At 46.6% G+C, this 21,418-nt stretch overlaps 1 protein-coding gene across 1 annotated transcript in view; it reads right to left on the bottom strand.

Annotated features, from left to right (window-relative positions):
* Positions 1-21,189, bottom strand: part of CCNY (cyclin Y) — a 109,457-nt gene extending 88,268 nt beyond the window's left edge. The window contains exon 1 of the mRNA XM_015099546.4: positions 20,818-21,189. Within this exon, the coding sequence (XP_014955032.2) occupies positions 20,818-20,971 (154 nt within the window). The 5' untranslated portion in view covers positions 20,972-21,189. The remainder of the gene's footprint in view (positions 1-20,817) is intronic.
* Positions 21,190-21,418: the final 229 nt, after the last annotated feature.

The raw sequence follows: 21,418 nt of genomic DNA on the forward strand, positions 1-21,418 counted from the left end.
ACCTGCATCTCTTGTGACTCCAGCAATGGCAGGCGGATTCTTTGTCAACTGTACCACCTGGGAAGGCGGACGCATATAACAAAAAAAACAATGAACACAAACAACAAAACAGAAACAGATTCATAAAGAGAATAAACAAGTGATTGCCAGGAGAGAGGGGAGTGGGGTGATGAGTGAAATAGGCGAGAAAGATTAAGAAATACAAACTTCCAGTTATATGTCGTAGGGATGTGATGTACAGCAAAGAGAATATACTCAATATTATTCTAATAACTTTGAATGCTGACAGATGGTGACTAAACTTATTGCAGTGACTGTTTTGTAATGCATAGAAATACCGAATCACTATGCTGCACAGTTGAAAGTAATATAAAATTGTGAATCAATTATACTTCAATACTCAATATTCTACAATGGTCTATACGGAAAAAGAATCTAAAAGAAGAGTGGATGTAAAGCATTTGTTTAACAGATCCACTTCGCTGTACACCTCAAACTAATACAACACTGTCAATCAATTATACCCCAATAAAACTTTTTAAATAAAATTAAAAAATCATCCTAATGGTACTTCTGACCATTCCACCACATCATATTTTTAAGTTAGTTAAACGTACAACATTATATTGAATCAACTTAAAACCTATGTCTGGGGGTCAGAAAGCAATCTTTTGGTATATTTAATTACAAGTGAGACAAACAGGACATAAAACTTAGTCAACTTTCTATCATGCTAGCTTGAATAACTTAAAGAAATAATCAAAAGAACATTTAGTTAAATCTGAATACTTGAATTTCACCCCTACTTGCCTCTTCTCTTGTTTTGAATTATGGGCAAAGGGCTACAGGACCCGAAGTCCCATGAGAAATGAGATCAAAGGATCCCAAACCACCAAGAGCTGCTATAAACACACACCTTCATCAAGTGAAATGACTATAAATCTTGATCCTTTCATCATCCCTTTGACACCAATCTGAGGATGAGAACATTCAGATCTTAGAAAATTACATTCTTAACAGGAATATATGACAATGAACTCTGTGAAAATTGCTTATCACTGAACACTGAGAGAGAGTGTGTGAAACCTGTCTCTGCCCCAAAGTTTGCCCCCTCCTTCCTCAAAGCCAACTGCTCCTCCTCTCCTGCAGTTTCCACTCACTAGCACAGCATCCTCCCGTCTCCAAGGACCCAGGGGCAGCTCTGAATCGTCCCTCAGGCACTAAACTCCAAGACTGCTCCATTCATTCTCAACAAAGCTGCTTGAGTGAGCGGTGCGGGTGTTCTAACAGACTCAGTCTGCATGGTGCTGGGGGATGTGGCAGCAGGGCACTTCCACAACTTTCAAGACCACTATCCCACCTCAGACTTTCCACATGAACCCATGGGCTCCAGTCAGTTCCTATTAGCAACTTCTCTGGCTCCACAGCTCCAACACACTCATCTTCCTGAATGACTGACCAGCTGAGCCTGCTGCCCAAAACCAAATGCTCCTGAAAAATGGCAGTCAGGACAGCCTGACCTGGCATTCTCAAACAAATGCCATTCATGAGTTTAGACTGGATCTAAAGAGAAGAGTAGACAGGGGAAAAAACGCCCCAAGAACAGCCTGATACATACGAGAGCCTATCACAGAACCGATGTGTAGCCAGGTGGATCAGGACTGGGGGAAGTGGAACAACCAGGTAAGCGATAATCAGAGGTCCCATGACTATCTCCACGTGGAGATATCAACTGTATTGCAAAGTGAAAAAGTCGGAAGAATGGCTCTGCCGTGATGCCCCAGAGACCCTGCACTCAATGTACACAGTCCCAGAGGCAGAACCGCAGCTGACCTGTCCTGGAGGAACACCTTGAGCCTCTCCCAGGACACGAGAGGAGGGGGCCTAAGGAGTGCCTGGAGCCTGCCTTAATCTGCTCTGGTTGCAGATACAAACAGCCTGGATGGCTTATAAACACCAGAAACTGATTTCTCACAGTTCTGGTGGCTGGAAGTCCAAGGATGGGGTGCCAGCACAGTGGGGTGAGTGCCCTCTTCTGGGGTGCAGACTTCTGCCTGTACCCTATCCTAGTAGAAGGGGTGAGGGAGCACGCTGAAATCTCTTTCATGAGGTACTAGTCCAACTCATGAGGGCCCCACCCTCACAACTTAGGCACTCCAAAGGCCTGAGTTGAATACAAACACAGTGGGAGTGAGGATTCCAACATTTGAATTCTGGGGAACATACACTCTCAGACACAGCAGAGGCCACTTCCTGTCGGCCACCCCTGCTCTCTGGCAGCTGCCATGAGACTGTTTTCTCTGTCCCTGGGGTTCTGGTGAAGTGGGGGCCTTCTGCACACCTCACTCCGCCCTGAGCAGATGTCCAGAACATAAACCCACTGACATGTGGCTTCATGGCAGCAGGGTTCTGTGAGTCACACAATCATGGGTCCCTTTTATTTCAGTGCACCCCTGCTGGTGTGCGGGACAAGGATTATGCAACACCAGCTCCTTTGTCCATATAGCTAATCAACCATCTAAATCAGAAGGTGACTGGTCATATCTTTATAGTCAAAGGGTCAGGCCCTGGCCTTGCCTTGTCCTGTGTGTGTGAGCAGGTAAAGAGGACTGTTCATTACCAAAGTCCAACTTTCTGACCTCACTTTCTTCAGCACAGACAGTCTCGTCTTTCTCCCCTAAACCGTCCATCGCAGGGAGCAGAGCCGGCAATTGTCTTCAGCTTCTTCAGCTCCAGGTAGAAGGCTTCACACACCGGCTTGTGTGCGAGCTCAACTGTATCTGACTCAGAGACTTCATGGACTGTAGCCTGCCGGGCTCCTCAATCCATGGGATTCTTCCAGAGGAGCAGGTTGCCATTTCTTCCTTCAGGGGATCTTTCCAACCCAGGGATCGAACCCACATCTCCTGTGTCTCCTGCACTGGCAGGCAGACTCTTTACCACTGAGCCACTGGCAGTACTCCATAAACACTGTCAGCATCTCACTGAACTCTCTACTCCGTAAGCTACCAACAGATAAGCTGCCTCTCTTTGATTTCTCAGGACCAGCACGCAAAATCATGTGAGTTTACAAGAGACTGGCTTCTAGTCACATTCTCAGGCAGAATGATTGGCTACTGATGTTACTGTGATGTTCTGGAAAAGAAAATATTGGATCCGTATTTCTTAAGGGGGAAAGCTTTTTCCAAACTAAGAGAAAAATTACTTCTAAAAGGCAAATAACCTGCTGGAAATTAAGGAAGTGTTCAAGGAATGAGGAAGACATAGCAAAATGACACAGCTTATAAAGAAACCAGTCTGCAGTTTGAAGAGGCTTCCACCAACCAAATCTGGCACAACTTGAGCAACAATAACAAAAAAAAAGAAGACAAGGGTATTGCAACTCACTGAATAAAATAAGAATCCATGACTCCATACTGGCAAATATATAGGTAAGAAGAAAGAGCTCACCCCCACAATAGATGCCTACCCCAAACATGGAAGGGGCTAAGTCACCAGTGGACACTGCAGCTTGCAGAAAAAAAAAAACAAACTCATCAGAAACAGGGTGTCAACACAGTCTCGATCTCCCCACAAATCACTTATTACTATTAACTAAAGCCAGAAGTGAAAGTGGAGAGTGAAAAAGTTGGCTTAAAGCTCAACATTCAGAAAACGAAGATCATGGCATCCGGTCCCATCACTTCATGGGAAATAGATGGGGAAACAGTGAAACAGTGCCAGACTTTATTTTTGGGGGCTCCAAAATCACTGCAGATGGTGACTGCAGCCATGAAATTAAAAGACGCTTACTCCTTGGAAGAAAAGTTATGACCAACCTAGATAGCATATTCAAAAGCAGAGACATTACTTTGCTGACTAAGGTCCATCTAGTCAAGGCTATGGTTTTTCCAGTGGTCATGTATGGATGTGAGAGTTGGACTGTGAAGAAGGCTGAGCACAGAAGAATTGATGCTTTTGAACTGTGGTGTTGGAGAAGACTCTTGAGAGTCCCTTGGACTGCAAGGAGATCCAACCAGTCCATTCTGAAGGAGATCAGCCCTGGGATTTCTTTGGAAGGAATGATGCTAAAGCTGAAACTCCAGTACTTTGGCCACCTCATGCAAAGAGTTGACTCATTGGAAAAGACCCTGATGCTGGGAGAGATTCAGGGCAGGAGGAGAAGGGGACGACAGAGGATGAGATGGCTGGATGGCATCACTGACTCGATGGATGTGAGTCTGAGTGAACTCTGGGAGTTGGTGATGGACAGGGAGGCCTGGCGTGCTGCGATTCATGGGGTCACAAAGAGTCAGACACGACTGAACGACTGGACTGAAATGAACTGAAAGCCAGAGTGCCGAAGAAACCTGGATGACATCATCTCTTAACCAAGGGTGAAGTCAACATCAGCAGCACTGGGATGAACAGGACATGTGTGCCCCTGGGTGTGATGTGCCAGTCAAAGCAGACTAATACATGGTGAATACTTAAGCCTGTACATCTTAGGATGTAGCTCTGTTGGTTAAAAATTGAAACTGGCAGAATGGTCTCTGGGAATGCTAAGCCCTCACAGGTCCCTGGGTGGGGGAGCTGGCAAGTAGAGTTGGCACCGGTGGGTGTGGAGACCCAGAGGGTATTCTGAGCGTTTCAGGGTCCACTGATTTCTGCAAGGTTTGCTGGCTGGTGCTCCTTTGGAAAAGTCTGCCCGCTCTATTTACTCGAGTCTGTTCCTCACACGATACTTCGTTACTGCAGTTGGCGTGTATGTGTGTTTGGTCACTCAGTCATGTCCGACTCCTGGCGACCCTGTGAACTGTAACTCTCCAGGCTCCTCTGTCCATGGGATTTTCCTAGCAAGAATACTAGAGTGGGTTGCCATCCCCTCCTCCAGGGGATCTTCCCAATCCAGGGATTCAAGCTGGCTCTCCTGCACTGAAGGCAGATTCTTCACCACTGAGCCACCGGGGAACCCCTATTGCAGATATAGATTTGGTAATAATGCTGTTATTTCCTGTTAGAATCTAGAAGGAAAAAAAACCTGCTGCTACTACTGGGGCCATTCAAATCAAACTCTGAGCAAACTCGAAACCAACCAACCAACTTGTCTACAAAGCCAAAAGAAAAAAAAAAAAAGAAAAACCTCTGGGAGAGCCTTTCAGTTCCCACCTTTACACTAAAATTTTTTTCACAGCTAAGTCAAAGTGTACATCATTTTAAAATGCTGTGAAAGTAAACAAGCATGCAAAAATGTGGATAAGAACCTTCTGTGCATTTTTATAATTTATTGAAATCAATTAAAGCTCAAAACATAGTGTTATGAAGACACTTAAATGGGCAGTTTTAGAACAGAACAAAAATGCTTATTTCAATTCAAGTTACATAAACTCCTAAAAAAAAAAAATCTAAGATAGGAAAGCTGACAGATGTTCACATTCTAAGAACATTTTTTTTAAGTGGATAAACCTGGAATTTATAAGGGGCAAGCTCAGAAAGAGTGAGAAAGAGAAACAGTAATTTTAGTAACGAATAGATTTTCCAGCTTTCAAATTAACAAAGGCCTCAAAGAAATTTTTAATTTGTTTCTTACTAGAGATAGCCATGCTTTTCTGCTAAGGTCCCTCTTTTCAAAACTATTTGCAAACTTATCCTTAGCTTGAGTTTTACCCAAATCAATTTATTTTAGGTCTACTAGGGAATTTCTTTTCCTACTAAGAAAAACTGAAATATGGATTTTAAAATATACCTATCTGAAAAAATTATTTCCAAATGCCCTTCTCTGAAATGTGCTTCCCCCAACCATTCACCAGCCCCTGCATCCTCACCCTTTTATCTGTTTCCACAACAGAGATAATGCTTCTGTAGTCACGGCTAGACCCCCATCTCGACCTTCAGGCACCATAGCTGACTGGACGCCTTTCACAGGGGAGCCACCCCATTAGTTGGGCTGAGTGAATGCAGTCCTCTCTCCTGGGAAGCTGAAACACTGAGATCCTAGTCAGTCGGTGGGGGTCTTAGAACTGAGGGAGGGAAGGAGGAAGGAAGGAAAGAAGAAATTTTATAGAGAATAAAAACTGACACAAAAGTAAATCTGAGACATGGAGAAGGATAAGACCAACTAAGCTTGACAAGAGAATTTGATAGTAAAATACTGAAGAGAAAGGCGCACCTGTTCCAACAGGGTGTCCAACTCCCAACTCCAGTTCCCTGTGAGACTCAGGGTGCTCCTGGCCCTCGCTTTCCATGAAATATCCTCCCATACTTGCAACAGCTCTTCCCTCCCACACTCCCCACCCACCTTGCTCTCGTGGTTTCAGTGGACTTCTGTTACATACCAGCAAGAGAATCTGGTCTAATGTTCATGGTAAGCCGCCTCCAATACAGCCCCCCAGATACCTCCAGGTATTTGCACTCCTGTGGATCACAGGCTCCTTGGGTGTGGGCCAGCCTTGAGCAATGATGAAATGCCATTTCTAACTTAGGTACAGAAAAGCTGAGGTTTCACCCTAGGGGTCTCTCTTGCCCTCTCAGACCACTGGTTCCAGGGAAAGCAGCTGCCAGTGTGAGCTGCCCTGGAGAGGCCCGAGGCAAGGAAATGATATCTACAGCCAGCACCTGAGGCCTTGGGAAGAGATTCAATTCCCCTGGCTGAGCCCTAAGAGGATGGAGGCCCCAGCTGACAGCTGGACTACAATGCCACCAGAGGCCCCGGGCTAAGCTAGGTCTAGTCCCCACCCACAGACACTGAGGATAATGAATGCTGTTGTTACTAAACTTGGGGGTAGTTTGTTACACAGCCTGATGACTAACACAATTTTCTAAGACACAATTCTCAATCAGACTAACATCATGTAAAGAAGGAACATTAAGATGGGTCAAGATTTATCTCCTCTGGGGAAATCTTTAACCTGGTGGCAACAACCAAGGTGAAAGGCTCTGACCCCGTCAGGAGACAGCTCCCGGCTACACACCACCCAGCTGGGAGGGTTGCTGGGGAGGAGCAACCCTCCCAGCAGGCCACCTGGCCTAGAGCTCAAGGATCTCAGTGGTCCCTGATGGTACGAACATTCTGTGATTCTATGAAGGTTAACTTCGCAAGCTCAACAAAAACAGTTCTCAAGACATTATTCTGTCTTCCATGTTACAACATTGAGTCATCATTTTCCAGAATCCAGAGTATGTGCAAAATACACAAGACACTGCTCCCCAGTGAATATCCATCCATTAGGAAATCTTTTAGAACAAACGTCCCCCTAACAAGCAGAAACCATTAAACGGGATGTCTGGGAACTAAGCCACCAACAAGTCCAATATCATCTACTGACTTCACACCGTCCGGGGACCAATTCGTGTGCGATCTTTCTGAAGCAGTTTCCCTGCCCACTTCCTGCCTCTTCCCCACTCGCACTCCTCTTCCCTCACCACCAGGCTGCCTTGGCAAAGCATCCCCTGACCACATCCCCTCACCACCTAGGCCAGAGGTCACCACTGGCCTCCCTTCTACCTCAGCATAAGGTACTGCGATCATTTATCTGCATATCTGTCTCCCTTAAAGGATCACCAGGTCCTTAAGGGCAAAGTCTGAGCTACACTGTTCTTTGCATTCCCAGAATCCAGTGAGGAGCCTGGAATTTACTGGTACTTGGACTGACCAATTACTTATTGACCTGCAGAAGAAATGAACCTTAAACTCCAACAGGGGGCATCAAATTCTCGCTCCCGTACAAAATGCCAATGTAGCTGTGTGCTGCCCACGGTAGCCAGGGCTCTGAGCCCAGTGGTCACAGGCACCACGAATTCCCCTGTAAGTGGGCCCGACGTCTCTCAGTGCTACTGAACTCCACGTTCTCTCCAGCTCTGCGGCTGAAGAGAACACATTCTAGAAATACTTTCTCATAAGGAATTTACCACTTGCTAGACATATTGGTTTAAGAGGGAAGGAAGCCCCCTGACTTCTCAGCATTAGCATTTTGCTCACATGGCCTGCTTTATCTATAGAGAGAATTCCAAACTGTCACCACATTTCTGAACTCTGGGGGAAAAAAATAAAGCTTTGCGATCAGCTTTGTGATGGGATTGCTGATTCTATCATCAACAGTAATAATCATTTCAAATAAAAATGGTACCAAAAGTTGTGTATTGTCGGTAGACTATAGAGAAATGAAGGCTAAAATGCCACACACCAAGTGTCTTCTAATAATGCCTGAAAATTAGATAAATTACTTGCACCCCGGGGAGCAAACCAAACAACATGGCCAAAACAGATCTCAGTGACGGCGCCCAGCTGGCCGCTATGTTAAACCACCAACAGGTAAAAGGAGAAATAGTCACACGAACTGTTGGGCTGTAGACACTTGCGAGGCACATTGCTCTTTACCGAGGGAACAGGATGCAAGTTCACACTGGACACCCCTTTATATCCTGGTCACTGCTCACTGAAAGAGTCTTGTGAGGGCACCTGGATAAGAAGCTCTTCTGGTCATACTGCCCCACGGTTCTGTTTATATGCCTAAAATAAAAATACTTAAAATCCTCTAAAACCACCATCTTCTGTCTCAGAGTTCCCACACATTGCTAAGCACCACTCTGTAAGTGGTACAGAATGCGTTTTGCTGTTTCTTCTTGTGCAAAGAGACTCGCTAGCCGGCCTGCTCGTGAAAGGAGCTGAAAGAACTACGACACACTTCGCTTGGGTAAGGCTAGACCTTCCCTTTCTGAGAGATCTCTTATTTCATGCACACAGGCATGTGCTGGGCTTGGTTAAACTTAGGAGTCACTCTGAAAACAATACTGAAGGTCACCTTGGAGAACTTTAGAATACAGAAAGAAGTGAGAGAAAATGACCAAGCTCTGGCTGCTTCTGAGGCTCACCTCTGCATCACGTCCAGATGTGTCCCGAGGACCAAGAGGGGCTGGACCTAATAATTCCGAACAGTGCTGCTGAACGGCACACTGCATGTGCACAGACAGGCAGCCCCAGACGCAGTCCCAGCCTCAAGGCCTCGGTCTTCCCATCTTTCTGCTGGGATCCTTTTCAATCCTGCAGTCAAGGTCCAGGCAGCCAGCTTCCCTCCTAGCTCTGTAACAAGGGTGCTGACCAGCACCCCTCTAACCAGCAGCTGCACCTTGACCGCAAGGATGCTTCCTAACCAATGATCTGTGCTATGTGGGCACTGACCAGACACCTTCAACCCCCAGGCTCTGGGAGGACACCTCTAACTTCAGGAACCAATACATACATACAGATACATACTTCCGTTTGTATTTTTATAAGGACTTTTACAATGGAGGGACTGGCATTTTGGCTTCAAATATTCATAGAAGCAACATTTAACTGTCAGGAATACAGTATCACCATATTTTAGGGGGCTTTCTTCATCTAGGCAAGCTACAAATCAAGACCTCAATTTCTAAACTTCTATCTCAAGAAACCCAAACTCCACTTCCTCATTCCAGCAGTGGTGTGTTTCAAGTGACTTAAGTGGGTTCATCTCTCAACTTTTTTCCTTCAGAGTGTAACAGTGCAACAGAGATCCACGCCCTGAGGGTTCCCCCTCAAGTTTTCTACTGAGCATGATCTGAACACCAGACCCTGAATCAAACACCCACCCAGTTCACCCAGATTGTCCAGCTGCAGAGATGAGATTTGATAAGGTCCACAAAAATACAAAACTGCACTAAGCAGTCAAACCAAGCCAGAATGAAGCAGAAAACACAGATGAGAGCTTTACCAACTCGAACAATCTTTACAATTCTCCTCAAAACAGAGTCTCAGAGGAGAGTCCAATGTGAGTATTGATAAAATATGAAAAACCCCCACAAAAAACCAGCTGATTTTGAAGTTGAAGTAAAAAATAAAACTGCTGGCTAAAAGAAGAAAAATGTACCACGCCTCTCAGTATATTGCATTAAAAAGGGAAAAAAGAAAGGAGGAAAAAAGGAAAAGGCACAGAGAAGAAAAACACATGACCTTTTAATCTGAGTAATGGAATCACACACCATTCAGTGCAGCCAGAACGCCACTGCACCATCAGAGTCAAGGGCACAGATTGCTGTCCACAGCACTCCGAGGAGCCCCACCTCAGGGCCTGGGCCAGCTCCACGGGGTCCACATGAGTACAGAAGGCAGTCCTGTGGGGGAAGAGTGGCATGGTCCACACGGTGCCCCAGGAGGCCCACACTGCAGCCTCTGGTGTGCGCAGGACGGCCACCATGTCAGTTTCTCTGTCACTTTGACTCACGGAGCCCGCAAAAGGGGCAGAGGGGAGCTGCCCTCTGGGGATATGAGATGTGGCAAAGTCTGGAGACATGTCTGACTGTCCTGAGCAGTGGGTGGAGGGAGGGGCGCTGCTAAGCATGCTACCATGGACAGGCAGCAGCAGCAGCACCACCACCACCACCATGGAAGGATCTTGCCCAAAGTGTCAACAACGCCAAGGCTGAGAGACCCAGTGGGCCTTCACTGAGGACGCCTGCTTTACTGAACGTGACCCTGATCTTCACCCCAAGAGGCCAGGCTCCATAAATATCCCCTCACACGTGAATACAGCTCATCAAGACAGAAACCCATTTATGAAAATCAGCTTGAGGTCCTTCTTGGCTGGATGTCAGCACTATGTTCCGGACCCAGAAGGCGGGGGATAGCACTCGCCCAGTGCCCCGGCTGCCACCCTTCTGCATCCAACGTGAAGACACAGATCGAGCCTGAGGCCCCTGGGGGCTGGGTGGCCAGGACAAGGGTGGCTCACCTGGCCTCAGTGGCCGGGGCCCGCACTTACTCGTTCCGCCCTCTCTTGTCCTCACACTCTGTCCACAGCTCCTTCTGTACTTCCCTCTGAGCCATCACAGCACTATTTTACCCCAGACACAGGAATAACTTTTGTTTTCAAAAAACCCGACTCTAGATTCCCCAAGGGCTCCTCCCAGAACATTCTTGGTTAAATGAGAGAAGCAATGTGGTCCAGTCATCCAGTCTCCTGGCTCCACACCAGAAGTCCACAGGGCCCCAGTAGACCATCCCCACCAACTGAAAAACCCGGCCACACTCGCCATCCAGACCCAGTCATTCTCAAAGGCTCAGAGACACCCAGCGTGGCCCAGGAGCAGAGCCACTGAGCACTCCTGGGCCACCGTGGGGGCTGTGCTTGTCTGGGGGTATGGTGCTCGGTCACCTCCCTGCTTCTCGAGGCCACTGCAGCTCCTTCACACACACTCTGCTCACATCCTGCACTCCCATCACCCGGGGGCCAGTGACAGCTGCAAAGCCAGCAACAAAGCCACACCACCCTCGCTGCAAAGGAGCAGGCCCTGCAGCCAGGCCAGGGCTCTGAACAACCAGCCTCTGGGAAGAGAGCGGCGTGCAAAGCAAGGGCCTGTGCTCTCCTCCTCCAGTTCAGGGCTGTGTGGTTAAAACCTAAAGTCTCACTTCTGAAGGCCAGCTCTGCTATGCTTCCTCCAGATGTCTGACAAAATGCAAGAAACAGAAAATTAGACATTAGCTTTATCTTAAGAATCAAATGTACGCTAACATTACAGTGAATGAACGAGTCCCCACTGCAGCTTGCAGAAGACAGAAGGCGTTTTCCAACGCTGCAGAAACTCTGCTTACTAATGCCTTTCAAGCAAAGGAGTAACAAGGACTATACATTAAAATAACCACCCATCACTTACAGCTTGAGGGGAAAAAAGACTGTCCGCATAAAACTGGCAAAAGTAATGTTCACCATAAATGAAAGTACTGCTTGATTGTTTTGGGAGTTCAAAATTTTCGAAGCTGAATTCAAACACAGCATCAGGACTTCAACTCTTGTCCTAGATTTTGGCAGGACACACAGGGAGCCCTAAAACCTGGACTGACTAGCAACTGTACAAAATCTAGATTCACATCTAAAAACAAGAGCGTGTTTAAAAGATGATGATGATTACACTTAACAGAACAGCTGTCATCAACTGGTATCCTGAGTCAGAGGTTCATTAAGGGACAAAATTCTAAGTGTGGAGCAAAGTCTTCTCTCAAAGTACAGGCCTTTCTGGGGAGGGAGGTGGGAGGGGGGTTCATGTTTGGGAACGAATGTAAGAATTAGAGATTTTAAAATTAAAAAAAAAAAAAAAAAAGTACAGGCCTTTCAACCTATCAATCCATGCACCAATTCCCCAGATTAATGGTCTGCAAAGTTTGCAGAGTGAGACAAGATTCCCCAAATATAATCAGAATATTTTTCATAGCTTTTCTTTCCCCACCAAGGACCAGAATCACACAGTCACAAGAGGGAACCTGCTTACAGAATGTTTCAAGCGCTACACTCATGGCTATACTACATATCAACCAACTCCCATGCAGAGTATTTCCTATTCACCCTCCTCAGAGTCACAAGGTCTATAATCAGAGGCATCCAAAATAGAAGTGACTTGCATTTCACCATCCAACGAAGACTTCTGCAAAGCTCACAGAGCACACTGGCAAGGATGTAACTGCAGTAGCTAACAATTATCTTTAGTGTACTCCAGCTGTATTCCTCTCAGTACCAGGAGCCAGCTGACATGTCTGCGGAGGCTGGTACATCTCTGCTGGGCACGGCACTCATCTGTCACACCCAATAAGCCCCCACTATACAGCCCGAGTAGGGGACAAAGACCGCAGAAAATGACCCAGAAATTAAAATCGCACGTGCCAGGTAATGTATCTATAGAATAATAAAACCAGGTTGAATTTTTTTTTTTTTAATCAAAGTAGTATAACCAAGGGAGACTAAACACTTAGCCCAGAGATGTCTCCATTGCCGGAACATTTTAGAACTCCCTTTTTGGACTCTTTCCAGTCCAACTTTTGAGCCAGAAGAAAAAACAAATAATGAAAACAAAAACCTCTTTACAAAGTCAAAACCAATGTACAGAATGTCAGTATTCTGACAAAGGTGAAGAATAATGGATTTCAAGGCTTTCCACTCCAGTATTTACATGTTAATTAACCTCCCAGCAAAGCAGCAGAGAAGCCAGCACGCTGCTGACTGGGACCAACCGTCCCTGAGATGACCTCTCTTCTTAGAGCCACCAACTGACTTTCTAGGCAGAATCTTGCCAACCAAGGAGCCTGCCAAGTTGTTTGCTGTTGGGCCGACCACTCGATTTTAGCTTCAGCACATCCCTCTCTCCAAGCTGGCAGAGAGCAACAGAAGCCTCAAAAAGAAGCAAAGGAAGGGACCATCGGTCTCCTCTGACCTCTGCAGCTGTAGAGCCAGCTGGTTAGACTTTTCCTTGAAAGAAACAGGCACAAACCATCCCCCAAATTTACTCAGGGCTGCCTGCGCTTATTTTTCAGCCCATCAACTCCTCTTTAGTTAGAGCAGTTAAAATAAAGCACCTGTATGCAGGCCTCTAAACCTTATTCTTTGAAGAATTTTTTTTTTTTTTTTAAATCCCTGGCCTCACCCTTTGTCAGGGCACAAGCTGATGTTCCGAGGATGAGGGTGGACACGGACTGGCCGGCTGGGTGGGCCCAGCACCCACGGGAGAGAGGGGAGTTGCCTCAAACACTCATCCCACCCTCTCTGTGCGGCATTATGGTGTGACTATAGAGAAACTCAACCTAGAAGGGCAATAAATGCCAAGAGGAGGAGGATTTGCAGTCCAAATTCTACTGCCTGCAAGTATCCACTCAAGTCACAGAGCTCTGTTTAACCTCATCCCACCCAGCTCTCGAACTCCACTTATCCTTCCAGGACTGCCTTGAACCCTTGATGTGTTTGCAGGACAAGCCCTCCGGCTGCTGGCTTCTCTGGCTACGCAAGTTCATACACAGGCTGCTGTAGCTCTTACCACTCACTGCATATTTAATTCAAGAAAATCAGCCTGAATGCTACGTTCATAACGACATATATCCATCTAGCACCTCTGGTTTATTAACCATCTTAGTCTAATTTCAGGTTCCTCGGGTCACATGTCAAGGCAGTATGTTTAAGCAGAGATGCAGTGAGGCTCAGTAGGACAGATGATCCATAGCCAAGGCGGGGTCATGGCCAGAGTGCAGACTCCTGACTTCTGGGCTCTTCACCCTCCACCCACTTCACCTAGCCAGAGGCATATTCTGAAGAACATTCAGAGAAGAGCCCTCCCTCTTCTCTCAGAAAGGTAGGACAGGCTAACAGTGAGTCTCAGAGCACAGAGAGGAAACGATCTCCTACCCAAGACTCACAGCCACAAACTCAACATTTCACGATGACGCAAAGGCTGCAGAGAGAGTGAGCTCTCTCTTTCCTTCTAGCTCTCTGCTGAAAACACGAGAGGCCCTGACATCAGCTGCTGGTGCCATGCACTTACCCTGGGAGCCCAGATGTTGAATCGTTAAGGGATTTGTACTTTGAAGTGTGACAAGTATAACACTGTCAATAGCTCTCTTGTGAAAAATATCAAACACTGCTTCCTTACAGACAAGTCCAACACTATACACCTGGAGCTACATCTCTGACCCTGCATGATTAAAACAAGATTTCAAAGCTGCTCACGTGGCTTGTCTCCTATATTTTTCCTTTTGGTTCTGCCCTCCTGGGTAGGAATGGATTTCATCTTTGTGTTGTTAAGTTTCATCTAGCCAGAAATGTGAAAGCAATTCATCTCAAGAGGATAGAGACAATCAGCTTTGTAGAAAAGGGTGAGAAAATCTATTCAATATTATTTCACAAAATTATTTAATATGCACTCCTCTCAAAAAGGAGCAGAAAAGTAAAAATCCTAATCACAAATACTGCTAGTCAAAAGTGCACAGACAACAACTGAATCTCTGAAAACAAGGCAAGTGTGGGCCAGGCACAGACCACCCCCCACCTCGAATTAGCAGGAACAGGGCAGCTGAGGTGGGATCCTCTACCAAGTGAGGGCAGGCTGGACTCCAACTCTGCCACTAACCAGCTGCAGAAACTCGAGCAACTATCTTAACCTTTAAGACTCGATTACCTCTCCTGGAAAATGAAGACAAAGACATGAAGAGATTCACTGCCCTTGTCCAGGATCTGCAAGACCAGGGCAAGAGACTGCACCTCTCCAAGATTCAGTTTCCTCATGCACAGCATGAGGGGATGGGAGCAAACGATCCCCTACTCTAAATCAGAGAGGAAAATAAGTGAGCGGGGTGGTGGTCAGGGAGCCACCTGTATGCGGTCAGCCCACACTTGGTCAGGGCATCTTCACAACCTCGCAGGCAGCACTGCTAATAAATTTTAGTTTGGAAGCAAAGTCTACTGGCATGGTTTTGCCCATCAAACTGGAAAGGTTAAAGTGGGTTAAAGCCCGAGAAAAAGAATGCATAAGAGATGAACTTCCATAGGCTGCAGACAGCATGGAAACTGACTGCAGGAGTCCAGGCTAATACTCCCCAACAGGCACTGCAGTCCCTGGAGTTTAAACACTGGACTCTCCTGTGCACCTCCCGTGCCTGAGATGACTGGTTCAGGTATCAGTGCTGTATAGCCCAGAACACACTTCACATTAAATACATGAAAATCACCGTGAGTGGCTGTGTCCCTAGTCAAAAATGCTTATCTAGTACTTTTTGGTGTGTTAAGCATTTGAGACTCTTTTTGATCCTCAAAGATGTGAGACAGCTAAAGTCATTCATCTAAAGAGACAAGGAAAGAAGACTGAACAGTATCTTGCTGTTAAACAGATTGCCACTAGCCACGGTTTCCTTTCAGTTTCCTTTTGTTTGGGTGTTTTTTCTTTCGCTATATGCTTTGAAATCTTTCTTAAGTTTCATTTTCAGGACATGACCCTATCTGCTTACCTCTCAGGTAGAAATGCACACCAAACAAAAAGTTTCCTATCCCAATCTGCTTTCATTACTACAAGTCTTACACATTCTCTACTTCCTCTCAATAAACACACACGCTGATGCTCTGACGTCCTTCAGCAGGTGGCGTCACTCATTCATTCAACAAATAGAGCATGTCTGCAAGGTATCAGACAACCCACTATTGTGAGCATGTGTGTTACATCAATGAATAAAAGAGTTCTATTAGAACTTACACGCTAACGTGGAAATAGTTATGGTTACAGTTGTATGCACGAAAAGGGGCTTCGCAAGTGGTGCAGTGGTACAAGAACATATACAATGCACTATAGCTGATATGCAATAAAGAAAAATGGTGGTGCACAAAAGCCGTATTAGGATTGCTGATGGGGTGACAAGAGGGGTGTCTAGTGGGGTGTCTGGGAAGGATTCACTGAAAAGTGAGGCCTGAATTGAGACTGAAAGTGGTGAGGAAGCTAGCCAGCCAAGAGCACACATGGAGAACTCCAGGCAGAGTGACAGAGCAAAGGTCCTGAAGCAACTGCATGTCTGATGTGTTCAAGGAACAGCACTGAAGGGGCCAGTGTGGCTGCAAAGAGCAAGTGACTGAGGCAGGTAGGCAGGCATGCAGATTACAAAGGACCCTGGGGCCCACTGGGAGGCCTGCGTTGTCAAATTCACTGTAAGACTTTTATTCTATGTGACAGAAGGAGCCGCTGCAGCTTTCTAAGCAGAGGAGTGATGTGTTAAAAGTTCTCAGAAGGATCTCAGTGCAGCAGCAGTGCTGAGAACAGACTGCGGTGGGTAAGCTTGGAGAGAGGCAGGGAGACCAGTCGGGCTCATTACATGGCAACAGCAGGAGAGGTTTTAGAGTGGTCAGATTCTGCACCAGGTCTTAGTTGTGGCATGCAGAGTCGTTGATCTTCATTGCTGTCAGTGGGATCTGGTTCCCTGACGACTGATCAAGCCTGATCCCCTGCACTGGGAGTGTGGAGTCTTAGCCACTGGGCCACTAGGGGAGTCCCTCTGGATGTACTTTGAAGGCAGAGTCATGCTGCCCAGCAGACTGAACAGGAGATGAGGAAGTGATAGGATGGTCCGGGATGACAGCTAGTCCCTGGATGAAGTGGCTCTCAATCATTTTAAGATTTGAGTTTGTCAACCCAAACCGACACACCAGGTACAGGTATTATAATTATCCTTATTTATTTGGCCTCACTGAATTTTAAATTCTCTTTAGTCCCTTTCTCCTCTTCTTCTTCCATAAAAAATGGTACAATCAGGTAAGACCAGTTGTTACAGATGGAAGAAGAGAAACCACAGATATGACCCGGTGACCCACAGCCTACCCAAGAAGGCAAGCCCAGCCTGGTTATTATCAGTCAGGCAACACTGGAAAGTTTCCACTTGTAATTTAATGGCTCCATGGCTTTGGGCAAGTCATTTCTCCTGTCTCCTTTGCTTCTGGTCCTAAAGTAAGGATGATATTATCCCCAAGGTTACTGTGACTAAATGTTACTAAACGAATGAGTTACTAAATGAAATGTTACTGTCACTAAATGTGACTAAATGTTACTAAATGAATGAGCTGATCTCAAGTAACATGTAAGTGCTATACTTTGTTATCATCATTGTTGCTAAGTGTTTCTGTTACTTCTTGATCTCAAAATAACTTTATAAGAAGTAACATTTCTTTCAGTTCAGTCTCAGTCCCTCAGACTCTTTGCGACCCCATGAACTGCAGCACACCAAGCCTCCCTGTCCATCACCAACTCCTAGAGTTCACCCAAACTCATGTCCATCGACTCGGTGATACCATCCAGCCTTCTCATCCTCTGTCGTCCCCTTCTCCTCATGTCCCCAATCCCTCCCAGCATCAGTCTTTCCCAATGAGTCAACTCTTCGCATGAGGTTGCCAAAGTATTGGAGTTTCAGCTTTAGCATCAGTCCTTCCAAAGAACACCCAGGACTGATCTCCTTTAGAATGGACTGACTGGATCTCCCTGCAGTCCAAGGGACTCTCAAACATTTACTTAGTAACATTTATTTCATTTAGTAACTCACTCATTTTCTTATCTAATGAGTCTAACATAAATTTCTAAGACAAGAATAACCTAACATTGTGTGTCAACTGCTCAATCATGTTCGACTCTTTGCAACCCCATGGACTGTAGCCCTCTAGGCTCCTCTGTCCATGGGATTCTCCAGGCAAGAATACTGGAGTGGGTAGCCATTCCCTCCTCCAGTGGATAGCGTACACCAAATATAAAAGGAGGCACGTTCCCCTTGGGCATCATGGAAGCCTAATACAATCATTGAAATTTACAGACAAACATTACCTGCTGTGTTTGGGTGTGGAAAACGTGAACCTAGTATCCTTGGTGCTCTAAAGAAACTAACCTAACCAAGCTCTATGAATTTCTCTGAATCTTCCAAGTCTAGCTAACTGGAAGGTCTTTCAGGACAGAAGAAATATGGTACTTAGGCACTTTAGCTTTTGTTATGTACTAAAATTAAGAACTCTTGAGACGCAGTTTTTAAAAGTTTAATCGTCTAACAATCAGAAGTTAAAATACAAATATATATATACATATCTATACACTACAACTTAAATCTATTTTCTTCTGTCAGCTTCTGACACAATGAGTTCCCATGGAAAATGCCTCTGAACAACAATGACAATTCCAAGACACCTCAACCAGTGATTTTCAAACCAGTAGCATCTCAGAATCACCTGGAGAGCTTTACACATACTCATGCCAAAGCCCAGTCCTAGATTTCTGGTCTAACTGAAATCATTGAGAACAGCTGAATAGGTAAACTACAAGTATTACTGACTGAATGCGGTAGACAGAAGATTATTTAAATAGTGAATGAGGACTTTTGGGTTTAAATTAGCATCATAACCAGTGAGTTCTGGGGAACGAAGACACTACAGCCCAGATGAGAAATCCTCTTAACCTGCTCTGCTAGTCTCTCAAACCATCCCAAATCTCCAAAACAAGAACTGATGATCTTTCAAATGTTTCCTCAAAAACAAATGATGACCAAAACTTAGACTTCTTCCAAATGAAAGAACACACATCATTCTACATTTTTCTGGCAAAATCCTTCTACACCTTATTGCCAAATAGCTGACTGTAGTTACTTTTATTTTCCCCTTTCCTTATTACAGTCATAACAGCATGCAGCCTGGGTCTAAGAAATGCGAGTCTTCCTTTTCTTTGTATTATTTTAATCCATTATTTAAAACAATGTCTCTACCCAATAGCAGGACACAACACAAGGGAGAAGTTATTTCCAATGTTCCAACAATGTATATGAATAACGATATTCTACAACAAAGTCATTCATTCCTTTATAATACAATGGTTATTCAGTCTTTATTACATGCTGGACACTTCTTTCAGGTGCTTGGCACCACAGAAGTGATTGAGACAAGTGGGACTTAATACCTTTCTGCTGTGCATGTGTGCTAAGTCGCGTCATTCATGTCCCACTCTTTTCGATCCCATGGACTATAGCCCACTACATTCCTCTGTCCATGGGATTTCCCAGGCAAGAATACTGGAGTCGGTTGTCATTTCCTTCTCCAGGGGATCTTCCCCAGCCAAGGATTCTTTACCACCGAGCTACCAGGGAGGGCTTCCCAGCTGGCGCTACTTAGTGGTAAAGAACCTGCCTGCCAATGCAGGAGACTCAAGAAATGAGGGTTTGCACCCTGGGTCAGGAAAATCCCCAGGAGAAGGAAATGGTAACCCACTCCAGTATTCTTGCCTGGACAATCCCATGGACAGAGGAGCCTGGCTGGCTACACTCCATGGGGGTCACAAAGAGTCAGCCAGGACTGAATCCACTTCACACCCATGCACCCAGACAACCAGGGAAGCCCAGGTTAACACAATGGAAGTTAAAATAACACCATTAGAAATGTCATACTGAACCCTAACTTACTGTCTACTATAAACCAGACATTTTATTAGTCTCTCTTTACATATGGTACCCATTTAATAAAGTTGTTCTAAAAAGATGAATTTACTATTTACAAGAAATTAAATGATGCCAAACAATGAAAAAATTCTTCCCCGTGGCAGAGTTTAAATTTGGCTTTGCATACTAGATGGAATGCGCCATTCTAAAAGTGACAAGAATGAATTATGACAGAGTTGTGCCAATTCATTCACACAAGAAATTTTTTTCAAATTAGTTCAACCACATCAACTGTGAAAAGAATCAGTGGTTTAAAGAAAAAGTCAAGATTTCATAAAAATATATTTCCAATTTCAAAATTCTTTAAGTTTAAAATTACATAAACTGTTTGATGCATAAACTACCCATCTATTAGATATTAAATCACATAAGCTTATTGATAAAACAGTACTAATAAAATACTGTAAGACCAATAAAATCAACAATCATTACTAGGAGCAGCGATCAGTCTTAACTTCCTTTACAAATCCTAGTCCAGAAGTCATTGAAATCACTCAGAAATTCACAGGACTGTAATTCAACCTCAAGCAAAAACAAGGGGACTTATTCCAAAGCTGTCTGCAAATCACTGCGATAATACTGTAAAGAAAAAAAAATGTTAAAGAATTCAGGTGACGTTATTTGACTGCAATCTCTCAACATTCCCCCACCCAAAATCCTTTCTGTTGTTGGTATTTTGCGAGGAGGGCTGTGGGGATTTTTTTTTTGTTTTGTTTTTTAAAGAAATGGGGTCAGGGCCAGCAAGTGGGCTCAATTCGCCAGTTTCTGGGGAGCCGACCCAGGCATTCAGTCCTCGGCCATGCCCAGGGTCCCCATCTCCTTCGCCTCTCGGGATACAGATAGGCTCACCCTTCCGCGCGCAACTCGACAGGCAGCTCCGCCGGACAGACAGCCGGAGCCCGGCCTGGACCCCGCCCCGGCCCGCTCTCCGGGGCGAAGACCCCGGTCCGCTCGCGGTAACCGGCCGAGAGCAACGGCCGCCGGGCGGGGCGCGGGGTGCGGGGCGAGCGCGCAGGCGGCGCGGGGCGTCGGAGGAATCAGAGGGACCCCCCGCCCGCCCGCCTCACCGTCGATGTTCTCCCGGTCGCTGATGTGCTGCAGGTTGCAGCCCGTGTCCTCGCGGCTCAGGTCGGCGTCGGGCCGGCAGGACTCCAGCCGCGAGTGGGCATTCCTGCGGAGCTTGGGGCTGGACGACACGCAGCACGAGGCGGTGTTCCCCATGGCTGGCGCCCCGGCCCCGGCGCGGCCCCGGGTCAGCAGCGGCGGCGGCGGCGCGGCCTCGCCATGGGCGGCCCGGCTCCCCTCGCCCGGCCCGGCGGCCTGTCCGCGGCGGAGGAGCGCCCGCGCCCGCGCGACTGCGGCCGCCCGGCCCGGCTCACCCCGCCGCCGCCATGGCGGGCGCCGCGCAACCTCCTCCGCTTCCCGATCGGCCCGGCTCTGCGCCGGCGGCCGCAAGCGGTTCCGGTTCAGGGGGCGCGGCCGTTAGGGATGCGGAGACGCGGGGGCGAAAGCAGGCGGCGGGGGCGAAAGCAGGCGGCGGGGACGCGAGCGGCCGTGGGCGACGGGAACACAGGCGGCGGGGAGGCGCGGCGCTGGGCCCGGGCGTGGGCGGCCTGGGGGACGCTGGGGCCCGGCCCCGCCCCCCGCGGCCTCCGCGCCCCGCCCACC

Source organism: Ovis aries, chromosome 13 (genome assembly GCF_016772045.2).
Source record: "Ovis aries strain OAR_USU_Benz2616 breed Rambouillet chromosome 13, ARS-UI_Ramb_v3.0, whole genome shotgun sequence".
NCBI classification, from domain to species: domain Eukaryota; kingdom Metazoa; phylum Chordata; class Mammalia; order Artiodactyla; family Bovidae; genus Ovis; species Ovis aries.